We start from the raw sequence: 26,998 nt of genomic DNA, 5'->3' as shown, positions 1-26,998 counted from the left end.
GCCCTTTCTCACCTCTTCCTTCTCAAAGTCCCAGCTGACATCTGGGCTGGGTTCAAGGCCCTCCATAGAGAGACCCAGACCCCGTCGCCCACGCTGCTTCGATGTAGGAATGATGTCCCGAATTCCTTGGTTGTCCTTGCCAAGACCGGTGCCAGCCCTGTAGCCCATGCTTGCCTGCAGACCACCAAGGAAAAGTCGAATAACATCTCATTATGGCTATTATAATAAATTTTTATAGGGCTATATGACCGCAGTAATGCAGTAGAGCCCCTTCAATATCAACACGAAGAAACCCCGGGTGTCTGTGTGTCATCAGAAGTTGAGCGTAGCAAAAGCACATTGCATTAGTAGAGGTTCAAGTGAACGATCCAAAAATGCTTGTCTTACCAAAGACTAACTGTGGTAAGGGGTGCCGTATTCTCTGACAAGCTGAACACTTATTTGATAATCTGCACAACAAAAAACTGTTCTGCACTTGCCCTTAGCCTATCTTATTAACAGTCTATGTTGTTGGACAACCCTCTTAGCAATCTGGCTGTTGTTGCGGCAAGAGGTGACTTCGTTGCAGAAAAAAATCACAGCTGAAGAGGACTACACAACTCTTCTGCAATTAAAATTGTTCACTATGAACATGCTCCACTATATAATCCTGTGTGCCAACGACTTTAAGGAATTCATGCTCTGCCAAGTGCTACACACTTTGTCAAGAGCTCGCACATAGAAACCACCAGGTTCAAAATACATGTCGACAGAGTGATGAGCAAAGGAAGCACCTGATCAGTTTTTATCAACAAATATAATAAAGAATCAGTGAAACTGCATTTTGTTCTGTGTTAAAACGTAACAATTCTTTATTGTTAGTGGTTAAGAACGAATTATCAGTTAAAAATGGGACATGCTATATTATGAGAGCTGGTACCATAAACTTACAGCCACAGTGACAATCCTGTCTAACATTTACCTCATTTTCTCAATTATTCTCGTTCGTTTGCTTAATTGAATGGATCACCACAAAGCATGTGAAGGTATTTACGTGAGAGGGTCCAAGCCCTTGTCCAGTAAAACTATAGTAGCGGTTCACAGAAGCTATCATCCATAAGCCAACATGTATAACTCTCAGTTCCGCATTACACATGTGATGCTCTACCAACTAGCTAATGGCAACAATGCTACATCCGGTGCCATGGCCAGGGGTGGCGCTGGCTAACACTCCCTGGGTCTCATCTGTATAACTCAGTTACATCACAGGTTGGCAACTCCTGAAACCTTATTTTCGTAATGAACATTGTTGGGTGCGCTGTTTTCGTACATTGGAACCCTGTTCAAACGCTTAGGATTGACTTACCAATTTCCTATCACATCCTGTGAAAGGGGGTATACTCTGTATGCCACCATTTAGAGGGGGTGCCCCCTCTAAATGGTGGCATACAGCAAATTTGCTGCCAAGGCTCCATTCTAATGGGTGCGCAAAAAGATGCAATTATTGAAGGTAAAATAAACGAGACTTATTTATGCCCTCTACTGGGCAAGTTGCTTCATACATGGCAACATAGAAAGCGTAAATACTGTAATTATGAGAAAGAATATGACTAGCGTGCAGTTCTAGACATGTCTTCCCCCAAAAAAGCTTTTCAAATCATTGCTTCTGTGCACCAGGTCACAAAGAAAATTATTCAACTGAACACCACCATGTCTTGCTTACCATCAGCTTCTGTGAGACATTGCTGTAATTGCCTGCGTAGAAAAAAAGTTAATTATCACAAAATGAATCAAAAATTATAGAGTACACAGGCTGGCCAGGAGAAAGTGCGATCACTATCAAGGGGCCCCCCGAAACCATTCTCAACTAAAATTCATAATAATCGTCATTGATGTTATCATCATAAGCCTGCTTATAGTCTACTGCAGGTTGATAGCCTCTTGCAACAATGTCCGGTTACTCCTGCCTTGCAACAATCAACTCCCACCCTATGCATTGCAAATTTCATAATTTCATTGCAATGCTAAGTCTTGCACCTCTGTACTCTGTAACCTGCATATCCATTTCCTTGGCATCTGTTCTGTTAATCTAATTGACTACCGGTTATGTCCTATATGCCACCCACCAACATGGCCTGTGCAACGCCACTCGCGGACTCTTAACTAGAACACAGGCTACCTGTGCTTGCTCTACAATCCAAGCAACTGTCCTGCTATCTCTTAATGCAATGCTTTGTTCACCTCTTCCCCAAATATGTAGATGCCAGCTGCTGTCTTGCCGAGTAGACGACAACTTGGGTCACAGAGTACGTGTCCATTTTTGGTCAACTCGCCAGAATGCGTAATTGCAATGGCAACACAAAAAATGGGGCCACCATGACCGAGATCAAAACCGTGACTTTGCGCTTGGCAGCACAAAGTTGCAGCCAGTGAGGTTACAAAAAGCCTTTGTGAAAATAAACAGTCTCTAAACCATGCCTGCAATGTTAAAGGGACACTAAAGGCGAATACTAAGTCAACGTGGACTGTTTAAATACCATTCCAGAAACCTCACAACACTCGTTTCGTGCCAAGAAAATACTTAGTTTATGAGAAAATTGCATCGGAAGGGTCCGAATACCTTTATCGCAATTCAAATCTCCCGCCACCCAACCAGGGGAGTGGTGACGTTGCATACGCTATCACCATCCTTTGCTGCCGTCAGTGAGTAAACCAGCACCCGACAAATGGCGGTACCGAGCCAAGACAGAGTGGCAGATTCGCCGCTGCAGCTGCTCTTTAGTCAAGTGGCATAGACCGTTCGGACATCCCACGACATCACATGGAAGTTGAATTCTCTACTACTTGCAGTTTGTGCGAGTTTCACGAGCCAGCAAAACCAGCGTGGCACTACGCGATAACCACTGAAATGCGAAAGCGTGGGCAGCGCGGAGCCGAGCGAAAATGAAACCTTTCCACCGCCCACATCATTGTCAGGGTTACTTGAAAGAGTTCTTTTTTCTAAAAGTGAAATAGAACTGGACCAGTAGCATTTTATTTCGCATTATAATACAAGGATGTTTTGTGCAATGAGTGGTTGAGTACTAGTGACAGAATTTATCTGAGAAGTGCTTTCGTGATTGGGCAAGCAGTTGAATGCCTCGGGACAGTCTCCAATCAGGTCCTGCATTTACCTCAATTTCTCTATAATTAAGGCTCTGTTCGCGATAATACTGATGCCTTAGGGAGTCTCGAGGACTAAGCTATCACTTTACCTTGACTTAACATTTGCCTTTAGTGTCTCTTTAACGTGTTTCAATGTCTGATTTGTTTTGTTCTTGCCACATTCCACAGTTACAATATGCAACAGACTAAGACGCACATTCTGCACTGATTGCTAGTTGACAGCCATGCACAGCTAAGGCCAAAAAAAAGAAAATCTACACGCGACAATGTACTCACCCATCGAAATGCCCGAGCCACTTTCAGCCACCTCCTCGTCGTCATTCGAGAAACTATTCGAGTACTTCACGTATTTACCTGTGAGAGCACGAAGCAACAGGATCAGTGACTCGGCTGAATTACACATTACAGATGCAAGGAGGGGTCACATTCTCAGGTGCTTGCGTCAGGTGGTAACCTTAATTTTGCATGATGTAACATTCAATACCATGTTCCAGTGTAGCACGATACGAACTCCCTCATGCGACCTACATTTCTGCTGCAAACTTTTGATTGGCATTCGCTGTTAAGAGCACTGTTCATAGTTTTCTTTTATTTGATACCATGCAGTCATAATGTACAGCAAGCATTGCCCAGTCATACAGGTAGTAGAACTCACACTGATAAATAATAGCGCATTCTAGTGTCACTGTTAACAGTTCTCAAATCTGTACAATATGCAAGTCTTTATGACAAATGCATCTTGAGTAACATAGTATGAAATGTACTTAAGCCGCATGAGACGTACACGTGAGAACAAACAAAAGATCCAAATAAAGACAATGCGCCAACACACTGGCAGCTGAACATTCTTAACCCTTTCAGGGTCAATGACGTAAATATATGGCGCCACGAACAAGTCCAAAACAGTCAATGCCATATATTTACGGCGCCGTCTGTATGTTTAAAAAGCGCACCAATTTGCTAAGTTTTTCTTTCCTGCCATGTGCTGCCACTATGTGGGAATACAGGGAATTTTTTTCTCGTGCCTCCCTCTCTTGGTTGTTGTTGCATGGTTTGTTTTATAGCTAGTTTGCTCTGGCGCGTCTACATACTACCACTCGCGTGCCAATGCGCGAGTGGTGGGCGGCGGTTTGGGTTTTGTTCAGCGGGTAATCTCGGCTTCTTGCGCTCGCAAAACTGACGGCTATATCATTACTAATCACTTAAAGGGCGGTTGCCTGTTTCTCGCTCATTTAGTGCTCACAGTGGCGAGCATAGGAAGGATGTCGCCGTGCATGTGTTTCCTTTTCTTTTCTCTTCTTTTTTTTGGGGGAGGGGGGGGGAGACTCGCATTATCCAATTGCCTCTGGTTGGCAATAAGATGAAGATTAGTGGAAGTTGGTCACGTTTTACTTTTTGCTTTTTTGACGGTCATACAACCACACAGTTTTCTTGACTGCGCTCACCTACGCAGTTCGATTATGCTATGGAAGTAAATATTAGTGTAAGAGCAGGAACATTTCAGACTTGCAAAATATTCTCATGTACGCATGTTCCAAGCCTTGAACTACATATATAAGTTTATTTCCTTTTTTTATTGTTGTTATTCATGAATAAAGAGTACATATATACTAACGCAAAATATTTTTTTCTCACTTTACGATCACCCTAGAAAAATTACAGAAAATTTTATTTTCAAAATAGGTCCCCTCAGAAGAATCGGAATCTGCAATAAAAAAACTGACCCTGGGCGATCGCATATGGCGACAAAAATCGACCCTCAAAGGGTTAATGTAAAAGAGTAAACAATAACATATACACCGACAAGCAAACGCCAAGACGATAGAGCGATATTAGTTATCATGGCAAAAATAACCTACAAAAGCACTCATGAGCTGTTGGAACTCTTTCAACTCCCATCTACAGTTCAATTACAATTTTGGCCAGGCACTCTGAATGATCACTGGGTAAGTACCCTCTAGGACTTAATCGGGCTAGTGTATATGCCCTACAGCCACTGGCCCTGGTGCAATGTGGAGCCGCCTGCTGTCCACAGGTATGGCTTGTGTTACGTTGTGAGCCACACATAAATAAACCCAGGCCCCAGGAGCAGGCCTTTTCTCGCTCTCAGCTTGGCACCTCTCCTGCAGCATTGAAGGTGAGTCGGCACTTTTGCCTGGCAGATTTAACTTCACTGTTCTTCGTTGTCAGATGCTGAGATGCACCTGGGACACACACCGAGCCAGATGGCCTCCTTTTGAAATGAACCTAGCTTACTACAGCCCTCTGTGAGTAAGTGGACTTCCCACGAGCTTTCGCTTGTGGACCGTGTTCGCCACCTCAATGTCATAGCCCTTGGCTGCACCTGCCCCTTGTACATGTGGGGAAACACTTTTGTTGATTCAAGTGCTCGAGTCGTCACCACACCTTGCCAGTGAGTCAACGAAGCCAATGTGGTTCCCCTTTACGTGTGAAATGTAGTGGTGACCTGCTATGTGTCCCACTGTAGACCTTAGCTATCCAGTAATAGGAATGTTAGCTCGAAAACCCACATCAGCTTGTCAAATCATAATCAACCATGCGCTTCATGACCAGCTCACTAAAGAAGTAACCAAAACATTTTACAAAACAAGAAGTAGTGACACGCACATAGACCAGACATAATCTATGCCAGAACAATGATAGGTCTTTTTTTGTTGGCCAAAAAGAGTAGTCGGACATGGATTTCATTAGATTCTCAAGTAGTTTGACTGCTTGCTTTCACCATGGTAACTACAATTGTTCTGTCATCTGAATGTTTCCCTGTAGGTAGCCTTAAAATGAAATTATGGGGTTCTATGTGCCAAAACCACGATATGATTATGAGGCATGTCATAGTGGAGGACTCCAGACGTGCACCTCAATTTAAGTACACGGGTTGTTTCTTATTTCGCCCCCATTGAAATGTGGCTGCCATGGTCTGGATTTGATCACGCGACCTCGTGCTTAGCAGCCCAACACCATAGCCACCACTAAGCAACCACGGTTGGTCCTGTAAGTAATACATAAATCCTTAGTTTCAAATGAAACTTAGCTGCAAGTACAGCAGCATGTTGTCTTCCTTCTACCATCTTGCTTGCACTGCTTCAATAAAAAATAAACCGTGATCAACTAGCAAAAATATTAATCCTTCTAAACTTTATGCATGTAGTGCCAGGCAAAACTCTTTAACGCACACCGGAGGAACACTAAAGAAAATTTGAAATTTTATCCTGGAGTTTTACATGCCAAAACCACGATGTGATCTTGAGGCACATCATAGTAAGGGACTCTGGATTAAACTGCGACCTACCTGAGGTTTCCTACAGTGCACCAGTGTTTTTGCATTTCACCCCCACCGAAATGCAGCCACTGTAACTGGGATCAAACTCATAAGCTCAGCAGCGCAATTGTATGCCAGTAAGCTACCTCGACGGTTGACAATAAAGGGAAAAGCAAGTGTAACTGTATTAGTAAATTAGCCTTCTGCAATGCCAAAAACACTACTCTTAACATGACAGAAGGCTTGGAAATCCAGGAAAAATACGAAAACAAAAGGCGGGTGGCAACGCTGCCTTGAATCGTCCCACCACCTCATCGTTGTGGGCATAGAGGTGCCTTCCTGTGCCTCGTCCCCAAGCTCGCACGTTGTGCTTAGCTCAACCTTCGGGAACTTCCACCCCAGTGGAAACATAGTGGACACGGCTAGCCCCCCGGAGCTAATTTCCCGTGCAAACTATGCTTCTCACTCCCGGCGCCAAGTCACCACATGAGCATATGTCACCGGGACGCGCCCTGATTTGCCTCTTGAGTGGCAGCCCCTGGGCTACACCCGAGCTCCACCCAAGCTCTCTTCTGCTGAGCACTTGATCGCCGCGACAAATGCTCACAGGCCTACAATGAGTTTGTTATGTGGGACCTTTGCTCCCATGACTTCTCGTTCTCGCACTAGGTGGAATGCTAGCCGGTTAGCCCTAGCACAGCGGGCTTGCATACTCAATCGGTCTTGCGGTGAGTCTTTGTCCCTAAGTGCTGAGAGTATTGCACTGTGTTTTATCTTGGGCTAATAAACCCGTGTTTGTTTGCGATCTGATTCTGGAGCCTTCTCTGTGCCATGTCGGAGGGCACATGAACCCCGCCACAGCACTTTTGTGCATTGCGGAGTAAAGGAGCATTGTGCCCTTTTTGACCGTAGCTTGAAGGCTGGGCTATATCATAAAGTCGGTGGAATTTGACACCACCTGCTTGTGCCCAGCTAACTTTTTGAATTAAAAGATGTACTATACTGATTTCTAAAAGAGCCAAGGACTGGACTTGGCAAGTTTCAAAGAATTTGTACTGTGCGACAATGGCTTAAATACGTGAAAATGCTTTGAATACGCAATAGACAATAGACAAATGTACAATCCCACGCTGCCATACTGAGGCTAGAGTTCTAGCATAAAACTAAGAAAATGAAAATTGAGTCCTCATTTTCTTTTCCACTAAATAACCTCTTACCAGAAAACAAAAAAAATTGAGTTTTGAAGGGATACTTAGCCAATGATTTAATGTTTTGCTAGACTACCCCTTCAACACCCTACACGAGTAACAAGGTCTTTTGGACACAAAGCCCATGACCAAAGTCTAAATGTCCAACAAAACATTGCTCACCTTTAGAGCCTCCTTTTTCAAAAGATTTACGTTTCTTGCTTGGTGCCTCAGGGGCCTTGTAGTTTCCTGCAACAAAGAATAAAGGCTTCTGCTACAAAACAAAGCAGTAGGATGCCCATCACCTCCGTGCCAGATGAAAGCCTGTATGCCCCTATACTTGCCAAGAAACTGCTGGTTTGGATGAAACCAGTCAAAGCCACAACGGCTCCTGAACATACCAAGAGCTGCACCAGAAACCAGTGACTATTACAGACATTAAAGGCAGATATTAATTCAATGAAGCTAAACTGCCAGATCAGAATTTCATGGTGCCCAAATGGGGTTGCCACCTGGGCCATTTAGCCCGATTTTCCCTTACGGTGTCAGCTGCCAGTTCAACCACCGTACCGGCACAACATCTGCCGGTTTTCTGATTCTACTCAAATCGCCACATTACAGGCATCGCAAGAATTCTGTCAGGCCTTTGCACGTGGCAAACAACTGAATTGTCGCAAGGAGAGTCATTCCTATCTTCTTATACTGTTCAGTGTCTTGAAACTGTCGTGTTATCTGAAGTTACGAGACTAAGGGTTTCATCCTTTCGTCCCTATTCTTGCTTCCAACCTTTCTCTTACATGGCCAAATGCAACTTCTGCTTCTCTTCGATGCGTCTTCTCGGTGGCCACCCTCTGATGGCACTTATCCGATCAGCTGCCACAATAAGTTCAGGCCCCGCAAGCAAAATCGACTCACGTTGTTCGTTGTTCTGCCCTACACAATCCTGGGCTACGGAAACGATGCTCAGTGGACTATTGGCTTTACCTGCTGGTAATTTTTTAATTTCAGATGCGTACCATATTATATATAAATAAAGGGTTTTAATAAATTTCAACCACGCGATGTTTGTACTCTAGGTATCGCCACTTTATTTTGTTTTCCTTTTGTTTTTATTTTTCCATACAGTACTTGTCACAACCCCCTCCCCTTTCTTCTTGATGGCAATTTTTCTTCTCTGCAAAAATGGCAAACCAAGACCTTATGTCCAAAATGTTACCTCTACAAAGCCTTCATAAGCGGGAAAATGACAAGTGGAATAAGGCATGCCACTGCTGTGAAGCATCCAGTCTGCTTTCACAATCTGCAAATTTTAGTGGGAACATGCATTAAGAGAAAGCTACTACACCGCATTTCACCATAAAAGAAAACACAGTTTTGACAATTTGATTAGATTTTTATACAAAAAAAGAGATCACTTCTGCTACTTAGCGTTTTTCATGCAACTGCAGCACCTCGTCTGGGCTCTTAAAATGCAGGAAGTAACAGTGGCACCCTGTCCTGTTTATTTGTGTTATTTGCACTTATCCCATTTTAGTACTTAGATGTTTTACTTCCAGCATCTAGAAACTTCAACACAAGCTCGACCAACTAGCCTGAATTTCTATCTTTTTCAAATTGTGGAATAATTGTGCAGTCTCTCAGGTCGTGACTTATATAGAAAGATGGTACAAGATTCCTGAAAAAGCAATCTAAACCTCCCTAGTGAATAAGTATTTGGCTTTTACGTCTTCTTAATAAAACCAAGTCGAACATATTCGCTACCTTTTCCTGGCGTGGCATCACCTAGCGTTGGAAAGCATTCATTCTATTCTACATGATGACTGCGCTGAAATTCTGGTCAGAACACACATGAGATAGTTACAGGATAAGCCAGAAGTCACATGGCAGCACATCAACAATTTCATTATTACACGTTGTCAAACTGATGTTCAGACACCAGGTGAAGCCACAGTAAGAATATACATAATCATTACACTGCACATGGTTATCACTTTAGAAAGAACATGTTGGATTAGTTATCTCTCTCACGCAGAGACTGCATGGTATTCAGCATGTTCCAGCTCAAGAAATCTATGAGCAAACAAAGCCCAATCCGGACATAAAGGGCACCAAAGACCGACACGCCTATCAACAGCATACCGTAACACAAGATGCAGACTTACAACATATATTAAATGCTGATTCCACACTAGCCAGAGTGTCTCAAAGCAACACTCTGGTTATGACAGGTATCGTATCAGAGAGCTCTGGAATAAGTTGAATGCCCAGGATTCTCCAATGGGCATTAAAATTTTGGGGCACAAGCATCTTTGCGCTGAATCTGTGTTGGCATGTTGCGCAATGCTGTGAAGTGCAGATGCTGCATGCAACCTCAACTACTCAACGCCACCAATTTGGGCCGTACTACACAATTCAGCTCAGTGAATTCTGCCTACACACGAGCTGAACTTGTTTCATCCAGAGAGTGCAGAAACAAACTTGGTAGGCACAAGGCCCTCAGTAGAGCCCATGCGTGCAATCTCAGGACCCAATACGGATGAGCAATTTGCTCCCACCACCTCAGCCAGCCGTTAGGCCTAGCCAGCTCTGCTTTGCCAGCTGTCAGCGACTGAAATTACGGCTTGGTGCCGAGTCAACAGAAATGTATTTGCCGGAGCTAAAGCCGAGAAACAACTCAGCCAATGAAAATGGGTGCACGGGGCACAGCCTGATTGGCACCTATTTTCTTCACAACCGCCATTTTCTTGATATCTTGCATGCCTTCCAAATATCGAGTGAGACACCCTACGGCGTTCAAAACTATGGTCGCCACTATACAATGGTTCGCTAGAGAAGGTGGCGGTGCCGTGGAAACGTCAGAATAATTGAGCGGGTCCAAAAGAATGGGCCAACAACTAAACAAATTCTTCTGATTTGGCTTTTCTCGACTATTAGCTGTGCCAATGGCAATGCAACTTGCAACCGACATTGCCACTGGTACATGGTTCAAACTCAAACTCGTTCATTCTGAATACTTCTAAAATTTTGATGACTGAAATTCCAACCGATGCGAATACTGAATATCATATTCAATCGAAGATTTGCAAATACTGAAAATTTGCAGGAGCCCAAGATTGAGGCAGAATGTGAAATAGCTAACCATGTTTAGCTGCACCAATTTATGTTGCAATGCCATGTAGCAATGCCATGGATATGCATGCATGACAGGAACATTACCAGCGTTCATTGCTACTGAAACAAATTTTTCAGAAGAATGTAGACAAATTACATTTGTTGCACAGAATCACATGCTATAGGGTCTTCACTAAAGCCAAATATATAATTGATGCCAAATTTGCTTTCTGAAGATCATAATAGTAATTGAAAGTACTTTTTTTGGTGCAGTCAGATTCCTATCATAAATAACAGCCAAAAGATTACTTCCTAAATTGTGTAAGGTAATCTACACATCTATTCTTAGATCAGTCAAACTTACATTTTTGAGGGCTAATTTACAGCCTCCTAAAGACTTTATTTGTAAGAGTAATACAACAGTATTGAGTCCACATACGCATTTTCTATTTTGGACAGCGCACATGGCCTACTTCTAGATTATCAATCTTGTTGCGATTTTCGCACATAATATCTAAATACGAATTGCAAGATCAAAGCCATTATAAGTGAGTTGTATTCAAATGTCTCAGTGCCAGCACGCAGCAAATATTTAACGGTTTCCAGAAGCACAGACAGTTGATATCACAACATCAGGCACAAATCAAGAATGCTCTTTGCACAAGCAGAAGACCTAGCTTCATGTTGTGATTTCAGTATGTGCTGTAAGTGCTGCATCTTAGCCTAACTACCCAAGTGACAGTTTCAAAATGAGTAGTCAATAGTGCTCTTTACCTCAACACTGTCTACGGAGCAAAGACATAACTATGCCATTAGGACTAAAATAACAGCAAATAATTTGACAGGGGAAAGTAAGGAAGCTAACACTGGCCCCACTAAAACACTGCTGCTTGCTTGGCAAAGACAAACAAATGACTGACTGCCAACACTCTTTCACGTAGCATGTCACACAGAGCACAGAGGAATAAATGTGAAAGACACAGTGCCGGGAGAAAGACACACCACAGTAATGGGCACAACACTGTCAGGGCTTCCAACCACCACCGGGTTAATAAATTCAGCGCAAGAAAACGAACATTACCAACAGCACTTCACACAATGAGTAGAGATTGTCGCACACATGGGGAGTAAGAGGGTGGGCAGAAGGTAAAGAATGCACAAACGTGGCGGAACGCCAACACCAGCAGCAGCAGCAGCAGAACAAACAGAGCACCACCCAGGCCATTTCACAAGCCCCCAGAACACACACACACAAAATCAGCCCCACTCACTCAAGTCTGGCCACAGCAAACACCGTCCTTACCCCTCTGGCTCCAAGTGTTTCTGATGTTGCCGTCATCGCTGTCATCAGTGTCACCGCTGTCACTGTCGTCACTGCTGCGGGGAGCCTTTTTTGATTTACCTGTGGCCACACACACATACACACACACAAGAGACTACTATGCGACCTCAGAAATGCCGGTATTTGATGCAGTCGTCGCGGGGTGCTCAAGGTATGAAAAATAAAGGAAAGTGGGGAATACAAACAAACTCAGCACTGACAGCCAACAATGCTGCTTACCTTTAGATACTATGTTAACGGGGTAGTGCATTAATCATGTAAGAAGCCAGCAAATGTCCAGCCTATTACAAAAATGGGTGCAGTAATTCAGCTGAGTAACCGAAGTGTAGCATGTAGCATATTAAACCGTGCTCCTAGCATGTACAACATCCTGGATTGCAGCTAGTAAAAAAGTAATACAGTCTGCATCTGAAGCTTGTCCCTTTAAAGGGCCTCCCAACAGGCCCCACTGAAAATTTTGGTAGTAAAATCCTGTCTAGGGAGCATTTTATTGCAAGAATTTTTCATATTGGGGTTCATTAGTAGAGGAGACAGAAGAAACTGAAATGTCAAGTCCACATCCTGTCAGGAGGCAAACTTCATTGCCAACAAAGACACTCTTTCCCACTGATTCAACTAGCGTCTGCAAACAACATTCCTTCCTGGTCTCCTTCCATACCGCAGCCAAAGGAGTTCATCCCACTCATGTCATGAGCCCCATCTGTTTCTTTCCTGCTTCTGTTCCTTTTTAGCTCTTCAGCACACTTCCATTGGCACTTTTGCACATTCTACAGTGGACGATTTATCTAAAATCACATGCCATAATCCGGCAGTACAGGCAGTGCATCAAAAGTAGGGGTGTTTATGCATGTGACCTTCATTCTCCGGCAGGAAGCAGGGCTCCCTCAAGAGAAAAGGCACACAGGCTATCGTTTCACATTTCAGCTGTTGTAGCACTCTGCAGCAGCTTGACACTCTGCAGACACAATCACAAGTGCGCGACTATTTGCTATTTGGGCAACCAACTTTCTCGCAAGGAAAGAAGTGCAGTTTGATTGGGGTCTAAGGAAGATGATTACATGGTAAGCTTTAAGAAAAGAATAGAGAAAGCAAGCTTCAAGCAATGAAGGCTACCTCTTTCCCAACCTTTGAGGATGTTCTTTATTTGCTCTAAACGTGCTACAACAAAAAGCTAAATTTTTTTTTAAATATGGCTAGTAGTACAACAGTTTTTCAGTGTTAAATGATACACCTGATGTCATACACCATTGACCACAACATACAGTGGTCAGAAAATGCAAAGTGACTGATTCCAAGCCTCAGCACAAAGTCACATGAAATCCACATGTACTAAGAGTTATATTAATTCAATGTTAATGAATTTGCACACCACTTCGTTAAACCAGGTTCAAAAGCTCCCCAGAATATCAATACTATATATGTTAAAGGGCCCCTCACCAGGACCCACTGCAAATTTTTGGTGGACACTGGAAGTTGCAAGGTGTCATCTAGGAATCGTTCTACTGAAATAATTTTTCAAATTGGTTTGCTATTAGAGGATAAAGGAGAAATTGAATTGATCGTGTTGGCCATGCTGCCAGGATGCGAGCTTCACTGCTGACAGAGACTCTCTCCCCCATTGTCTAGAGTAGTGTCTGCAAGCGGCCTCCTCTCCTGCTGTCTGCCGTACAACAGCAGAGGGACTGCATCCCTTTCAGGATACCAGCCCTTCTCTTCCTTTTTTTTTTTTTTTTTATGAGTGGCGAACTCCCAGTGGCGGCATTGCACATTCCACACTGGATCATTTACTGAAGTTACGTGCCATTGTTGGTGATGCTGCAGGGAGTACTTCTTGTGTAGAGGCATCTATACATATGACTTTGGCTCTCTGACTGGAAACGAGGCTCCCAGGAAGGGTGCGTACACCTTCCTTTGAAATTTCAGCTGCTTTCGCTACGCGCACTGATTTGTTACTTTGCAGACAGGATTGTCAGCACACGATCTACGCACCGCGCTTGTCTATATTCAATGTCCAAACCTGGTAAGAGGCCCTTTAAAGATCACTACGTTCAAACTTAAAGGGGCCCAACTACATTTTTTTCAACACAGGTAAAGAAACTATGCTCAGACACTACGTAACAATGTCAACAACATTTGGTCCAAATATCATTCCTGCACTCTTACAGTTTGGAGTTAGTTTACAGTTTCACTTAATGGCACTTCCTTTTTTATAACTCCGTGGATTAATCATGTTTATCAGTGTGGATGTCTTTTACTGTGGTCCAAATATCATTCCTGCACTCTTACAGTTTGGAGTTAGTTTACAGTTTCACTTAATGGCACTTCCTTTTTTATAACTCCGTGGATTAATCATGTTTATCAGTGTGAATGTCTTTTACTATGTTCTTGCTCTGCACGCGCTTTGTATGAAATGAAAGATGCTACCCTTGCACCAAGACAGTGTTGGGAAGCCAGTTGCTGTGTCCTAAGTTCATGTCTTCTTGGGCAGGTAGTGCAGGTAGGCAGGTAGGCCTGCTTGCTGGTGTCATGTGCCTGTGTCATGTACACTCCCAGTCGAATCTTGTTATAATGAAGCTGAATCCAGAATATGCTTTATTATCTCTGATATTCGTTATAAGCATATCATTTGTTACATTCTAATGCCAGGGATATTTTTCTTACTTAATTATATCTGATATTTGTTATAAGGATATATTCACTACTCTAATATTGGCAAGACAATTTTTTTACTTACGATATCTGTGCTCGTTACATTGAGATTCAACTGTACACCATGGCCGGGCATTATGCAAAAAGATGAATAAAGGTGGGACAGTTTCGTATACGTGCATCGCCTAGTCGTATTGTCCAATCGTTGCTGCTACGCCATATCACTTCACCAGCATTGTCTCCCGCTCCGCAACAGTGCACCAATAACCTCCTTCTGTCCTCACCCCCATGTAGCATCGAAAAGAATAACAAAAATATATTGACACAGCCTGCAGCCCACTGTAGCGTGATGCTATAGCTCCCGTCATTTGCCAAAGTGCGAAGTTCAGCTCACTCGTTTCATCATTCCCGCTTCTGCCGTCCCAGTCATCGGTGTTGCTGCCGTCCTCCTCCTCCTCCTCTTCCTCGTCCTCATCGTCACCACACAGCTTTGGCATGGAGCATGCTTGCTTCTTTGGAGCTATGAAATAATGCGCCAAAGCGACATGTCAGCATTAAAAACCTGAGATCTGTGCACCACTGGTGCATTACGGTATTGCCGCCGTCAAACCTAAACGAGTCCTGACACGACTTTTCTGACTTGTCATATTGTTACACGTGTTGGATGAAGATTTAAGTTCGCTAAACCCTAGAAAAAGGCAATGGCGGGCGACAGAGCAACCTAAATAATTTACATGAATAGTGGTTGCTACAAACCAGTTTCGGTTTCTGTACACTGAAGGTATTTGTGTCACGACATCCAAGACACTACACTGATATTGTACGGCAACTCACTCTGCCTGCCACACATAAGCACAGCCCAAAAACGTGCGCAAAGTGCTGTAGTTCATTTTTTTTGTGTGCAACGTCATCACACCTATGCTTACTGCTACACGAGGTCAGCAAATTTTACGGCGTCTCATTGACATAATGAGAATGTCGATATCAGGCAATCGTTAGCAACCCAACTTTGGTATCAAACTAAAATATGTCGTATTGCTAACTGTCATTCCTGAACATGTGAAAAGTGTGTGATAGAGCTTGTCCAACCTCAAAAGAGTGTGTCAGTACACTTTAACCTGAATGCATGGGTGAATATGTGGCTTGCGAAGGTGTCAGCGCCACGGAGTGTTGGCCACTGGGCCCGAGTACTGAGCATGGTCTGGCATGCAGTGCTTGCTAACAGCAAATGAAATTACTCATTTGACCATCTGCTGCATTGAAAGGCCACAATGGCTACATTTGCTGTAAACAGGTGCCAAAGGTCAACGTCTCTTGGATCCAGTGGTCAACACTCCACGGAGCTGGATGTTAGGCGGACCACACATTCATACGTTTGAGCTATTTTATTTATTTGATATCTGCTTTGCATTTGCAAGCATCAGAGTTAAGTCTGATGGCATCAGTACATCTCACAAAACTCCTAAAAAGCAAAACAAAGCTACTGCTTATGTTTTCTAAAAAAAAATAAGAATGAGGCAGTAAAAAAGCACAAGCAGTGGCTGGCATTTTCTCTGAGCTTGCCATCTATTCAATATGCAGAAAACTTTTTTTTTGATGATTAAAAAGAAGACTACACGAGATCTGCTACACAATCATACTGCAGTATCTCCAAAATTCAAAACATTAAACATTCATTTTTCTTAGTGAAGGCAACTTCGCGATAAAAAAGAATACACACAATAAAGTACCACACTTGCACAAAGGAAATGCAAGTTCTTTAAATGTGATTACAAGAGTTACAAAGTACTTGCATTTTGTGCACATTGTGCACAATATGCAAGAGTGCGTCAAAGGAACTGACATTCCAACATGCAACACAGTTTGATAATGCCGTCGCAAACTCATTATTGGGTGAACAGCTGTTATTATTATAATACAAGGGTAGGGGTGTGCAAATGGTAGTAACATTTTAGACCGAATTGAATATGAATTGAACAGTGACAAACTAATCTAATCTAATCAAATTGAACATCAAACACTTTTCAAATATTGGGCAGCGGTTCTGAGTTGAATAACTAATGATTTTCAAATCCTAGTGCATTCACAATGTTAACTACTCGTCCAGTCTCAGGGGAAACACGCAAGCTTGCAGCAGCACTCCGCAGAGCGCCAAATGCATCCGCCAGACAAACTGCTTACAGACGCACATAGAAAATCAAAGACGGGGCCCCACGGCAGCTTACACCGTGTCGTCTGCTACTGTGCCAGAACATGCAAAACCTCACCTGATGCAGGCGTCACAAATGTGCTTACATCACGGTGCAGCTAGCACAAAGAAAAGTCATTCATATCACTGTACATAAAGCGCTAGGTGTTATCGCTTGTCATCCAACACACTGCTCAAAAGAGAAAAGAAATGCTCTCAGAATATGTTTCATGTGTGGTGCGTTGATGTGGGACTTCGTGGCATCTTTTGTGACTGTGTTTAGAACATGTCAAAAGCCAGAGGAGACAAGGTGCACATTACGCCATGAACCTTTCATACAACACTTTCGTTGCTCCTTTTCCTTGCATGTCTGGTCTCTCTTACTGTCTTCTTTGTCTTAGTATACTTTAGTTGCTCAGCCAATACACTTATTGCAAAACCACAAACTGGGGACGCCAATTATTTTTCTCCTATAGCAATGCAACTGCCCCATCCCAATGGCTCCGTGCTTGGAGCCAAAACTACTTAACGTGAAAATACAAGTTGATGTTAACACACATTACATTGTGTCACTGACTGGTCCCAGAAAAAAGCTTTGTAAACTGCATCACTTTTTCCCATTCAACACATAGTGCTACTGTTCGAAAAGCTGGACTTTACAGTGTTGATATATTTTTTTTTATGAGTTCATTAAGTAAATTGAGGGGAGCAGCACACTGGCACACCCGTCATGCATACGGCGTGCTGTCAAATCTTGAAACAAATAACACCTACATAAAAAACTGTCATTCTCAGACTACTTGGTTGCCACTTCAAGCAGCTTGTTTATGTGCCATAAAACACTCATCACTTTACATATGGTGACACGAAAGACGGGCGATTGTGAGCACACCAGCAGAGTAGCAGACATGCCCTAGGCACCACCTCTGGCTCTCAAGGTGCCTGCACAAGTAGCTATCCTGGTGACCGCGTGTGGTGTTCCGCATACTTCCCCCTAAGAGTGCAAGACCATGTACATTACAAAGTGTGTGGTTCATCAAAATCACAACGTAGCCTTCCAAGCAATAATCAGTTTATTAACATACCCGGGACCCACAGGCAAGTGCGAATGGGTGCAGTTTAGTCAGAAAAGTCTGACTCCCTCTGCAATGTAGCATGCTGAGAAATGTGTTTTATGTGTAGTACCATGGCTGCAGTGGGATGAAATTTATTGCAGTTACTGCAATTTTATTGTTTGCAGACAGTTGGTGATTTGAAATATTCAATATCTATTGTAAAATATTTGTACTTACGAATAGCAACTATTCAATTCAAAGACCTAATCAAAGAGAACAATACTTCATTCATTGTTCAAATGTTTTAAGTATTTGGACATTCTTATACAAGAGTGCTAAAACATACACGTGAAGCAAGAAAAACAGTATGCTAATATGAAACAATCATTGGCGATTCCTTCACAAACTCATTACTGATTACACAGCTCTTCACAAGCGTTGGGCTTGTTGGTTTGGTATGATGCAATACCATCGCTCGGGGACATGAAACAAGAGATAAAGGTGCCACAACACAGTGGTTGACTAACACTTGAGCCTTCATATGCATATCATAATAAAGCTTTAATTGTTAGTTTACATCTGTGTTACGTCCTTTTCATCTTGTGTCCTTGTAACTGATTTCAGGCATCGCATCATTAAACAGCTCTGTTACTAAACTAATATAAGAGTGTCAAAACATACAACTGAAGCCAAAATATTATTATGCTAATATGCAATGCAAATTGGTAATCCTTTCCCAAACTTGTGAGTGGTTAGGAGTGGTTAATAATGTGCAAATGAATCCGTCAATTTTCGTGCTTTTTTTTATTTGAAGTCAGCAAAACTGAGAAATTTGGCTTCCGACAGCTTGCATCAAATGTTGCATCACAGTGTTTGACGCAGTGAACCAGTCACATCATACCTTGTGCAGGACGAAAACTCTGTGCCTTTTTGGGCGAGTCATGGTCATTGTCTGTATCGTCCTCACTTGTGTCTGGCAAAAGAGAGAGACCGACATGTCAGCAACGTAGGCAGCATTCATGATAAAGAGTTTTTTTTTAGGAAAATCAATATAATTGTTCACAACCAAATGACCAAATGAAATTATTAAAGAAGCACTGGCAGACCTTGCTTTTTTTCGGTGAATAAAGATCCGTGACAAAGAAACTCCAGGAGAAATACTGGCAAGCCTCAGAATGCCTTAAATAATCTACTGTGATAGCTTCTTTGTGAAGCGATTTCAGTATCATTTCCCAGGAGATGTGAAGAATCCTTTTTTCAAAATGAGCCAAATTCAGAAGCCAAAACTAGGTCAAATTATGTTCCAATGGCAAGCACGTATAATCGGCTTTCATATAAAAAAACTTATTGGAACTAACTGGATCAAATAATGCCAGCAACACAGACAGGCACACAGATCCTGTCTCAAATTGAAACTAAGGCAGATTCTACTGGTGTACAAATCAAAATGAGTCTGATCCACTAGCCCTATAGGAGAGCCACACAATGTTATAGAGCAAGTTGTATTCCTGATTTTGTTACAGCCTTCAATACTGCTCAAGAAAAAGATCCTGTGAGACATTACAAATGATACTCCCTATGCTTTAGAGCAGACAAACTTGCTCTCTCCAAATATTATTCTCAGTGTTCATGAAGCACAGCAGTGACCCTAATTGCCAATGTTCAAATCACTTTTCTACTAAAATAGCGTCAGACTGTCCTTAAAGTTGTTTTCAACAATATTTTCTGACCAGAACCGCATCAAGTCGAGTATTTCAAATCAAAATGATTCAAATCCCAACTTTACGTGCTGATATTGGTCAAATGTGCTGAATAAATTTTTAAACTTGTCACTGCGATATTGTTCTAGCTGATGTGTAAAACTTATCACATAATTGCTTTTATAGTATTGCATTTCGGTCCAATAACTAACTTTGTTTTTCTCAAGTTCTGTTTAGGTGGATTTGACCGATCTCGAAACAAAACTCATGTATGTGTCATGACGTCATGATGCAGAAGGTGGTCACGTGGGAGCAGGACAGCTAGACAAAACATATTTTCTTTCATGGCCCAGATCAACATTATATATATATATAATATATATATATATTATATATATATATAATTGCCAGCAAACAACTATTTTACCAAATACAATCATCAGGAACTGGCACAGTACTTTTTCAGCAGCAGAACTAATAATGATGTAACTTAAGTCATCTTTTCGTTCACAAAAACTTTCTTCTAAGTAGAAATGATGCTATGGGCATTCAGGCACATCAACATTATCAGTTAAGCTTGACCCCACCCAATTAAACTAGCTCGATGTTTGCCTGTTTAGAGCACAGGTGATAAAGCAGCAAAAACATCAATAAAGAATAAGAGCTGCAAGAAACACCACATCTACTTAGCGAGTAAAAACCTGCCGCATGTTACACAGCACATTCAAAGGCCTTTTACACGAAACAGACCAGCGGAAACAGGAGATATAAGCACATCTAGCTTGCCTCCAACTTAACCTACATTGATTATCACAGATTACATTACAACAGCATCGTGTGCACCTGTGCTGACAGTCGAGTTCAACCCTTCTGCACTTCCATGTGCCATACACTCAATGCGCTTCCCAGCGACATCATTTACTCAAACCAGCATGGAATTCCACCAACACCTATACTTCGTCTCACTGAATCCGTGCACTGCAATGAAGGCTCCTCTCGCTGAACCAGTAACTGGTAGCAGGTTCCAGAGAAGGGCTTGCCCACTGCATGCTACTAAGCCTTCCACAATGCTTCCATATAGTCAAAATAGCACAGGGGGCCATTAGAGGCCGACAAGGGCTGTCACTATTCTGGCTGGCTGACATGACCTGTGGAACGCACAGGGTTTTGCATGCTTAATGAATTGAGCTCTGCTAATTAACTGGTCACACCCTTGTTACATGGTATGTTTACGCTTGTTTACTGCTGCATACATTTTTTATTACTTCGCCATTTTCTCATTATGTGCACTGGTTTAGTTTATGTAACGAGTGGAATTGTAAATTAAATAACAATTTTTGCAATTTGCTGCTGTTGTTCTGCTTTACATTATGATTTGCCCTGTTACCATCTAGCCTTTCACTGATGTACTCTTTTCTTTTATTCACTTCCAGTTCAATCCCTTAGTTAAAAGAAAGAACAAGCAAAAGTTCAAACCAGTTCAAGCTGATTTTTGTCGGTGTGCGTAACTAAAAGATAGTGACAAGAAAATAAATGTATTCTGTGCAAGAGCTTGAGGCTGGTACCAGTACCGTCAAGAGACGAAAGCAAGATTCCCTGCAGTGGAGTTCCTGTACCAAAAAATAAAGGATGAAGGTACCCAGAATCTTGGGACTCGCAAACATTGGCAAAGAGTGAGTGACGCTTCCTCCTTCACCAGCTTGCATTCTTTCCTACATTTTTACAAACCTTAAAGCGAAATCTATTTCATATTAATTCCTTCCAAAGTACTTACTGCAACTATAAGGCACAACAAGGATTCTATAAAGTGCTCTTTTCTTACTTTAGAGGAACCTGGATTTTCATTTGAGCCTCAATACCTCAATACCTCGCAAAAAGTATTACTAGACGCACTATTCTTGCATGATACTGTGCACATTGCAGATTTGTCAGCTTAAACTCTTCAGGGCAATCAATGTTGCAGTGAATACATGCGGTGCAAAGGTCCACTGCTATGGCAGGTGTCCCGAAATACTGAATGGGAATGATAGGGAATGTGATGTGTCGACTAGCAAATTTAGTGACAGCATTTGTGCGCTTGATTAAAAAAATCAGCCACTAAAATGTGAACAAATGCAGCGAAGCCTGCTGAAACAAAACTAACGAGTCTCACCACTTGCAATGGCGACACCAATCTTTCTGCACCGAACAGAACTTCTGCGCCATTATGAAAGTTCCAATCACTGATGCAGACATAGGCAAACAATTACCAGCATCACTCGGCACTGCTATGGGTTCTAGCACACCACAAGAGTAGGCAAAAGGTAGTCAAAGCATGGAGTGGGCAACCTTCAATGGCCAAAGCCGAAGCCTTGAACTGAATTTATTTTCGTGTTGGAGAGAGGAAAGCTTTATAACTTGTACAAGCTGAGCTTGTACAAGTTATGAGGCTTCATAATTTGTACATAACTTGTACAAATGAGAACTTCTACAACTCGTTTACAACTACAAGACAGTTTAAAACTTCTTTTGCAGGAACAGACTCGTCAGGCGAAGTCCTTAATTAGTAAATACACTTCACGAGTTTCTTAAGCGGTGTTACAGAGCCTTCTTATAAGAGAACTAGACTGCTGGTACGTCATCGATATTTGGTTGTTTACAGACAGCATCGACGACACAAACAGGAAATTGATTTTATACAATTTTACTAGGCAAGCACAACACATGACAAAATAACGTCGTTGCCAATTTCTTATCATTTTTTTAAGCAGCTTAGAAAAGATGCCGCTAGAGTTGCCAGCATTTTATCCAATGGCTGGTATACTCATGTATTTAAAAAGTTACGCATAACAAATACTTACGCTAAAATCTGCGTTCGCATACAAAATGGAAAGATAAAACAAGATTAATACGGTCGGAGTAATACACTTTTAGTAGAATCTGCTTTAACATGTTTTTATTATTCGTAGTAGTAGTAAACAAATCTCCCATCTGTTTTGCTGATAGCGACTTCATTCGCGCTCAATCAGCCCGCTGATATAAGCCATACCAGCACTGAGAGTGAAGTTTCCTATTACGAAAGACGGCACTTTCTGTTCGACGCCGGCTTTGGACGCTAAAAACTAAAGCGGCAACATTATTAACGCATCGCGAATGGCATGACTGATTATGACGCCGTTGTTACATCGGCAAACGTAACCTCAGCGCACGTACAGTGAGCTGATAAGGTAGCACCGACTTCGATCGGCGCCTCGCATAGCCAGCTCCCGACAGCGCCATCCGCTTATCAATACAAGGCCGCATCGGCTCTTGACACGCAAACAGCGTCTCCCGTCTGAACGGCGCACTGATCTTACCTGACAACATCTTCGCCTTGAACATACTCATAGCGAAGTGAACGAGGCTTGCACTACAGTCCAAAACGCGAGTGTCACACACGTACGCGTTCTGTGCGAGTTTACAATTACTAAATAGCTAAAATAAACCGGTAATCGCAGACTATGGCACAGGGCAGCCCATGCTAAAACAAGGGCGGCGCCATGTTTCCTTTAGGAGCGACGAATGCGTCGCTCTGCGGGAATACGTCAAACATCTTGAACGCCTGAAAAATTCAAAGTGCCTTTATCGCACGTTTGTGAAGCACATTATTTGCTTTCAACGCGTGCATACATGTCTGTCAATTGTAATTTTGTTTGTGATATGCTCTACGGAATATACATGCAGCAAAACGAGGAGATACCGATGGCGGGAAGTACGAAGTAGAAAAGGCAGTGGACATATAAAACATCGCTTAGTACCATCGTTTTGGTTATGTAGTTTAATGTGCTATTAAGTATGTCCCCAAAACCACTGTGTCTGCTCATTATAAGCAATTGTCATACTTGGACTGACCTTGTAACTGCCAACAGGCATACACGGGCAGCACTTCCTTTTTCGTCACCTTCGGCAGGAGAAGAAAGAAAAAGAATAGACGGCGACACTTTTTAGGCCTCTGGGTCCTGTAGTTATGTGTGCGAACCTATAAAAGCCATGAAGTAGAAGTTGCGCAAGAAATGAACCATGATTTCATATATTACAAAGTCGGTAACGTAGTAAAATGTCTGCTTGTTTCTGCATGGAGCATGCTGGCAAAACTCTCAGTATTGCAACCTTCACAATCACGGCAAGCTTCTGCACTTGTCCCTTAGTCCTGGCATAACAGATCGTACGCAAAGCAGCGTTTTCTTTCTTTTTAAAGAATGTCTACGCCGACAAATTTGGCTGCTGCGGGCGGTAAAATTAAAACAACGTGCTCAACAATGCGATTTCCGGTAAGCTCTCATTGGAAGCGACTGCAACAAAATAGACTTACGAAAGTGCTGCAACGAAAAATGTCCCAAACAATTATCTTCTTGCATGCCAACGAATCATGACGCAGCCGAACTAAGGACATTCAGTCTCTGTCGCGCGATGACAATAGCGATCATTACACTTACCAGCTTGCTCGAACTAGGGAGCCGCTCGCCTTATTAAGCTTACCTTTTCCTCTTCCTCTCACTTACCAGCTTGCTCGAACTATGGAGCCGCTCGCCTTATTCAGCTTACCGTTTCCTCTTCCTCTCACTTACCAGCTTGCTCGAACTATGGAGCCGCTCGCCTTATTCAGCTTACCGTTTCCTCTTCCTCTCACTTACCAGCTTGCTCAAACTATGGAGCCGCTCGCCTTATTCAGCTTACCGTTTCCTCTTCCTCTCACTTACCAGCTTGCTGAACTATGAAGCCGCTCGCCTTATTAAGCTTACCGTTGCCTCTTCCTCTCACTTACCAGCTTGCTCGAACTATGGAGCCGCTCGCCTTATTCAGCTTACCGTTTCCTCTTCCTCTCACTTACCAGCTTGCTCGAACTGTGGAGCCGCTCGCCTTATTCAGCTTACCGTTTCCTCTGCCTCTCACTTACCAGCTTGCTCAAACTATGGAGCCGCTCGCCTTATTCAGCTTACCGTTTTCTCTTCCTCTCACTTACCAGCTTGCTGAACTATGAAGCCGCTCGCCTTATTCAGCTTACCGTTGCCTCTTCCTCTCACTTATCAGCTTGCTCGAACTATGGAGCCGCCCGCCTTATTCAACTTACCGTTTCCTCTGTGACAGAGAAACCTTGACAGTGCACAGTTATTTGCGCTCATCATCCAATCTTTGTAGAGAATGACTGTATCACATATTGCCGTAATGGACGGGCATTGATGACGAACTGTTCTCATCAAAAGGCTATGCTTACGCCGCGCTTGTTCAGAGACAATGTTCTGAAGCGGTACGGCTACAAGTTGAAAGGTGGCTCGTGTCGCTTCAAAGCGTTGGGCCAATAATTAAGGCCATTTGCAAACACACAAATATATTACGGCTAATGGAAGTAACACAGGCAACGTAAGCTTACACAAACACTTGTCATGCATAGTATAGTAGGTAATTCTGTGCGTGCACTAAATGCTGGGGCCCAATATAGGCAGTTAGTGTAGAAGTGCCCTCGTCCGCTTGTAATCAGTAAAGTTGACGCCACACAATGCAAATGTGCGAACGACTTTAATATACATATATTAACATGCTCTTCTGCCGGGTTTTCGATGGAATCTGCGTAGGCATCGAAACACATGATTGCGTTGCAATGACGGGAGGCCATGGTGGTTGCTAGAAGAAAAAGGCAAATAGCCCTTGTCTTTTCGTGAGTAGATGCGTAAGGCAACCGAGCAACTAAGACATTAGAGACCATTTCGCGACACAGACAAGCCGTTGTGCGTGTAGTTAGAAAAACGTCATTTCTAATCAAGCAAAAAGTGAAAATCTTTGCAAATGCTGTTCTCGGTGTACTTCAAAAAAAAAAAAAAATGTCGGATCCTCTACAGGTTTTACGTCGCTCCCGTCCAAAGCCTATTTCACGCACTGCGTTTCTGCCATTCGAAATGTTATTTCCGATGGGAGTCGACGCGCAGTTATCGTGGACCGTTTCAATTCAATTTCGTTTGAAGTTAAATTTGCGTCAATGTTCTGGTCTATATCTGGTCTATATTGTCGCGACGGTGAAGCACTAGCTCTTTATTGGGTAACTTGGGCCCACAAAAGAAAAATGAAGCAAGTTACATCGTGGCAGAACGATAGCGACGTGCACGCGGACGTCCATCGTCGACGTCTAATCTGCGGGTCGGACGCGTCGGCTACTTATTCGACGTCCCAGCGTGATCACTGGTACCGGCGCAAGTTCTAGAATGAGCAGCGCTATATTCCCGTCGCTCACGCAAGCAATCAGCTGATCATAGATACGCAAGGCTCGGCAATGACCCAGACAACAGATAGAATCGGGTATACAACACTCGAGAATGTTCTGATACGCGCAGGCGCCTCATGCACCGGGCGATAACGTCTAACATTTGTTAGCCGGTTGAAAGCGGTCACCGTACAGTGTTAACCAAGTTAAACAAGTTACGTTAGTTACACACATGCCTGAGTTATATAGAGCTACTTGTACTGTGCAGCCTGATTTGAGACGTCATTATCCGCTGTGAAGGAACGTGTCACCCTGGAGGTCCAGGAAGCGATGGCACGGCCTTAGTTAAATGTATACGCATCGCCTTACGAGAAGCGCGGTGTGAGCTTTTCGGTAAATGCCTAGTCTATACGCGACTGACTGAGATTGCTTGATTGCTTGCTTGCTCCTTGTTCCGTGGCGCCTACCCACTACGAAGCAGTGGCGTAGCCAGGTGTTGACCTTCTCAAGTCAGCAGGCGAGATAAGTAGGAGACGGTTAAAGCATTGGTAGGGAAAAAAAAAAGAAAAGAAGCAGAGAAGAGATTGAGAGAACCGGAGTCACTGCAAGCGTATAGGTAATATTACACTATATTAATAGAGGTTTTAAATACGAAACTTAAGACCGAGATCGAATAGGCCATAGGCAAAATGCTAGACAGTGGTAGATGTAGCAAACTTGAGTGAATCAAACAGACTAGGGATTTCTCTCCTCCCCGTTTCGAAGTCAATAAACATCATAACCGGGCACGCGGCCCCCCTCCCCTTCCCGAGGGGTGGAAACGAGGAAAATGGTAAATGAACGGCAGGGAAGTTAACCAGGACTACAGTGGCTAAGGACTGAGCCCGATTCGCTTTCCGAAATTAGTCTGTGGCCTGTCCAGTTCTCTTACAGGCCCGCGCTCAACGTCCCCGAAAAAAAAAAAAATTCTGGCTACGCCATTGCTACGGGGGACTGACCAAGAAGCCGACCAAGAAGCCGGCGCATAACGGGAGGGCGGAAAAACGCTTGAAAAGTAAAGTAAGGCAGGGCAAAGGGGAAATTCCGCAATTGATCTGGAAATAGACAAACTTTAGAGAGGCAGATGTT

General features: G+C 43.0%; 1 protein-coding gene across 2 annotated transcripts in view; it reads right to left on the bottom strand.

The window, feature by feature from the left end:
* The window catches only part of Cmtr1 (Cap methyltransferase 1), a 93,261-nt gene extending 70,076 nt beyond the window's left edge, over positions 1-23,185 (bottom strand). The window contains exons 1-8 of one of the 2 annotated variants that reach the window (XM_050181306.3): positions 22,992-23,185; positions 18,858-18,929; positions 15,108-15,233; positions 12,026-12,124; positions 7,795-7,860; positions 3,421-3,498; positions 1,703-1,734; positions 13-174 (exon numbers count right to left, since the gene is read on the bottom strand). In XM_050181306.3, the coding sequence (XP_050037263.2) occupies positions 13-174; positions 1,703-1,734; positions 3,421-3,498; positions 7,795-7,860; positions 12,026-12,124; positions 15,108-15,233; positions 18,858-18,929; positions 22,992-23,022 (666 nt within the window). In that variant the 5' untranslated portion in view covers positions 23,023-23,185. The remainder of the gene's footprint in view (positions 1-12; positions 175-1,702; positions 1,735-3,420; positions 3,499-7,794; positions 7,861-12,025; positions 12,125-15,107; positions 15,234-18,857; positions 18,930-22,991) is intronic. The other variant, XM_050181307.3, reaches the window with a different exon arrangement.
* Between the last annotated feature and the right edge of the window lie 3,813 nt (positions 23,186-26,998).

Source organism: Dermacentor andersoni, chromosome 7, assembly GCF_023375885.2.
Source record: "Dermacentor andersoni chromosome 7, qqDerAnde1_hic_scaffold, whole genome shotgun sequence".
In the NCBI taxonomy this organism is placed as follows: Eukaryota; Metazoa; Arthropoda; class Arachnida; order Ixodida; family Ixodidae; genus Dermacentor; species Dermacentor andersoni.
Note: the sequence above shows the minus strand (reverse complement) of the source record. Positions and strands in the feature narration are given on the sequence as shown.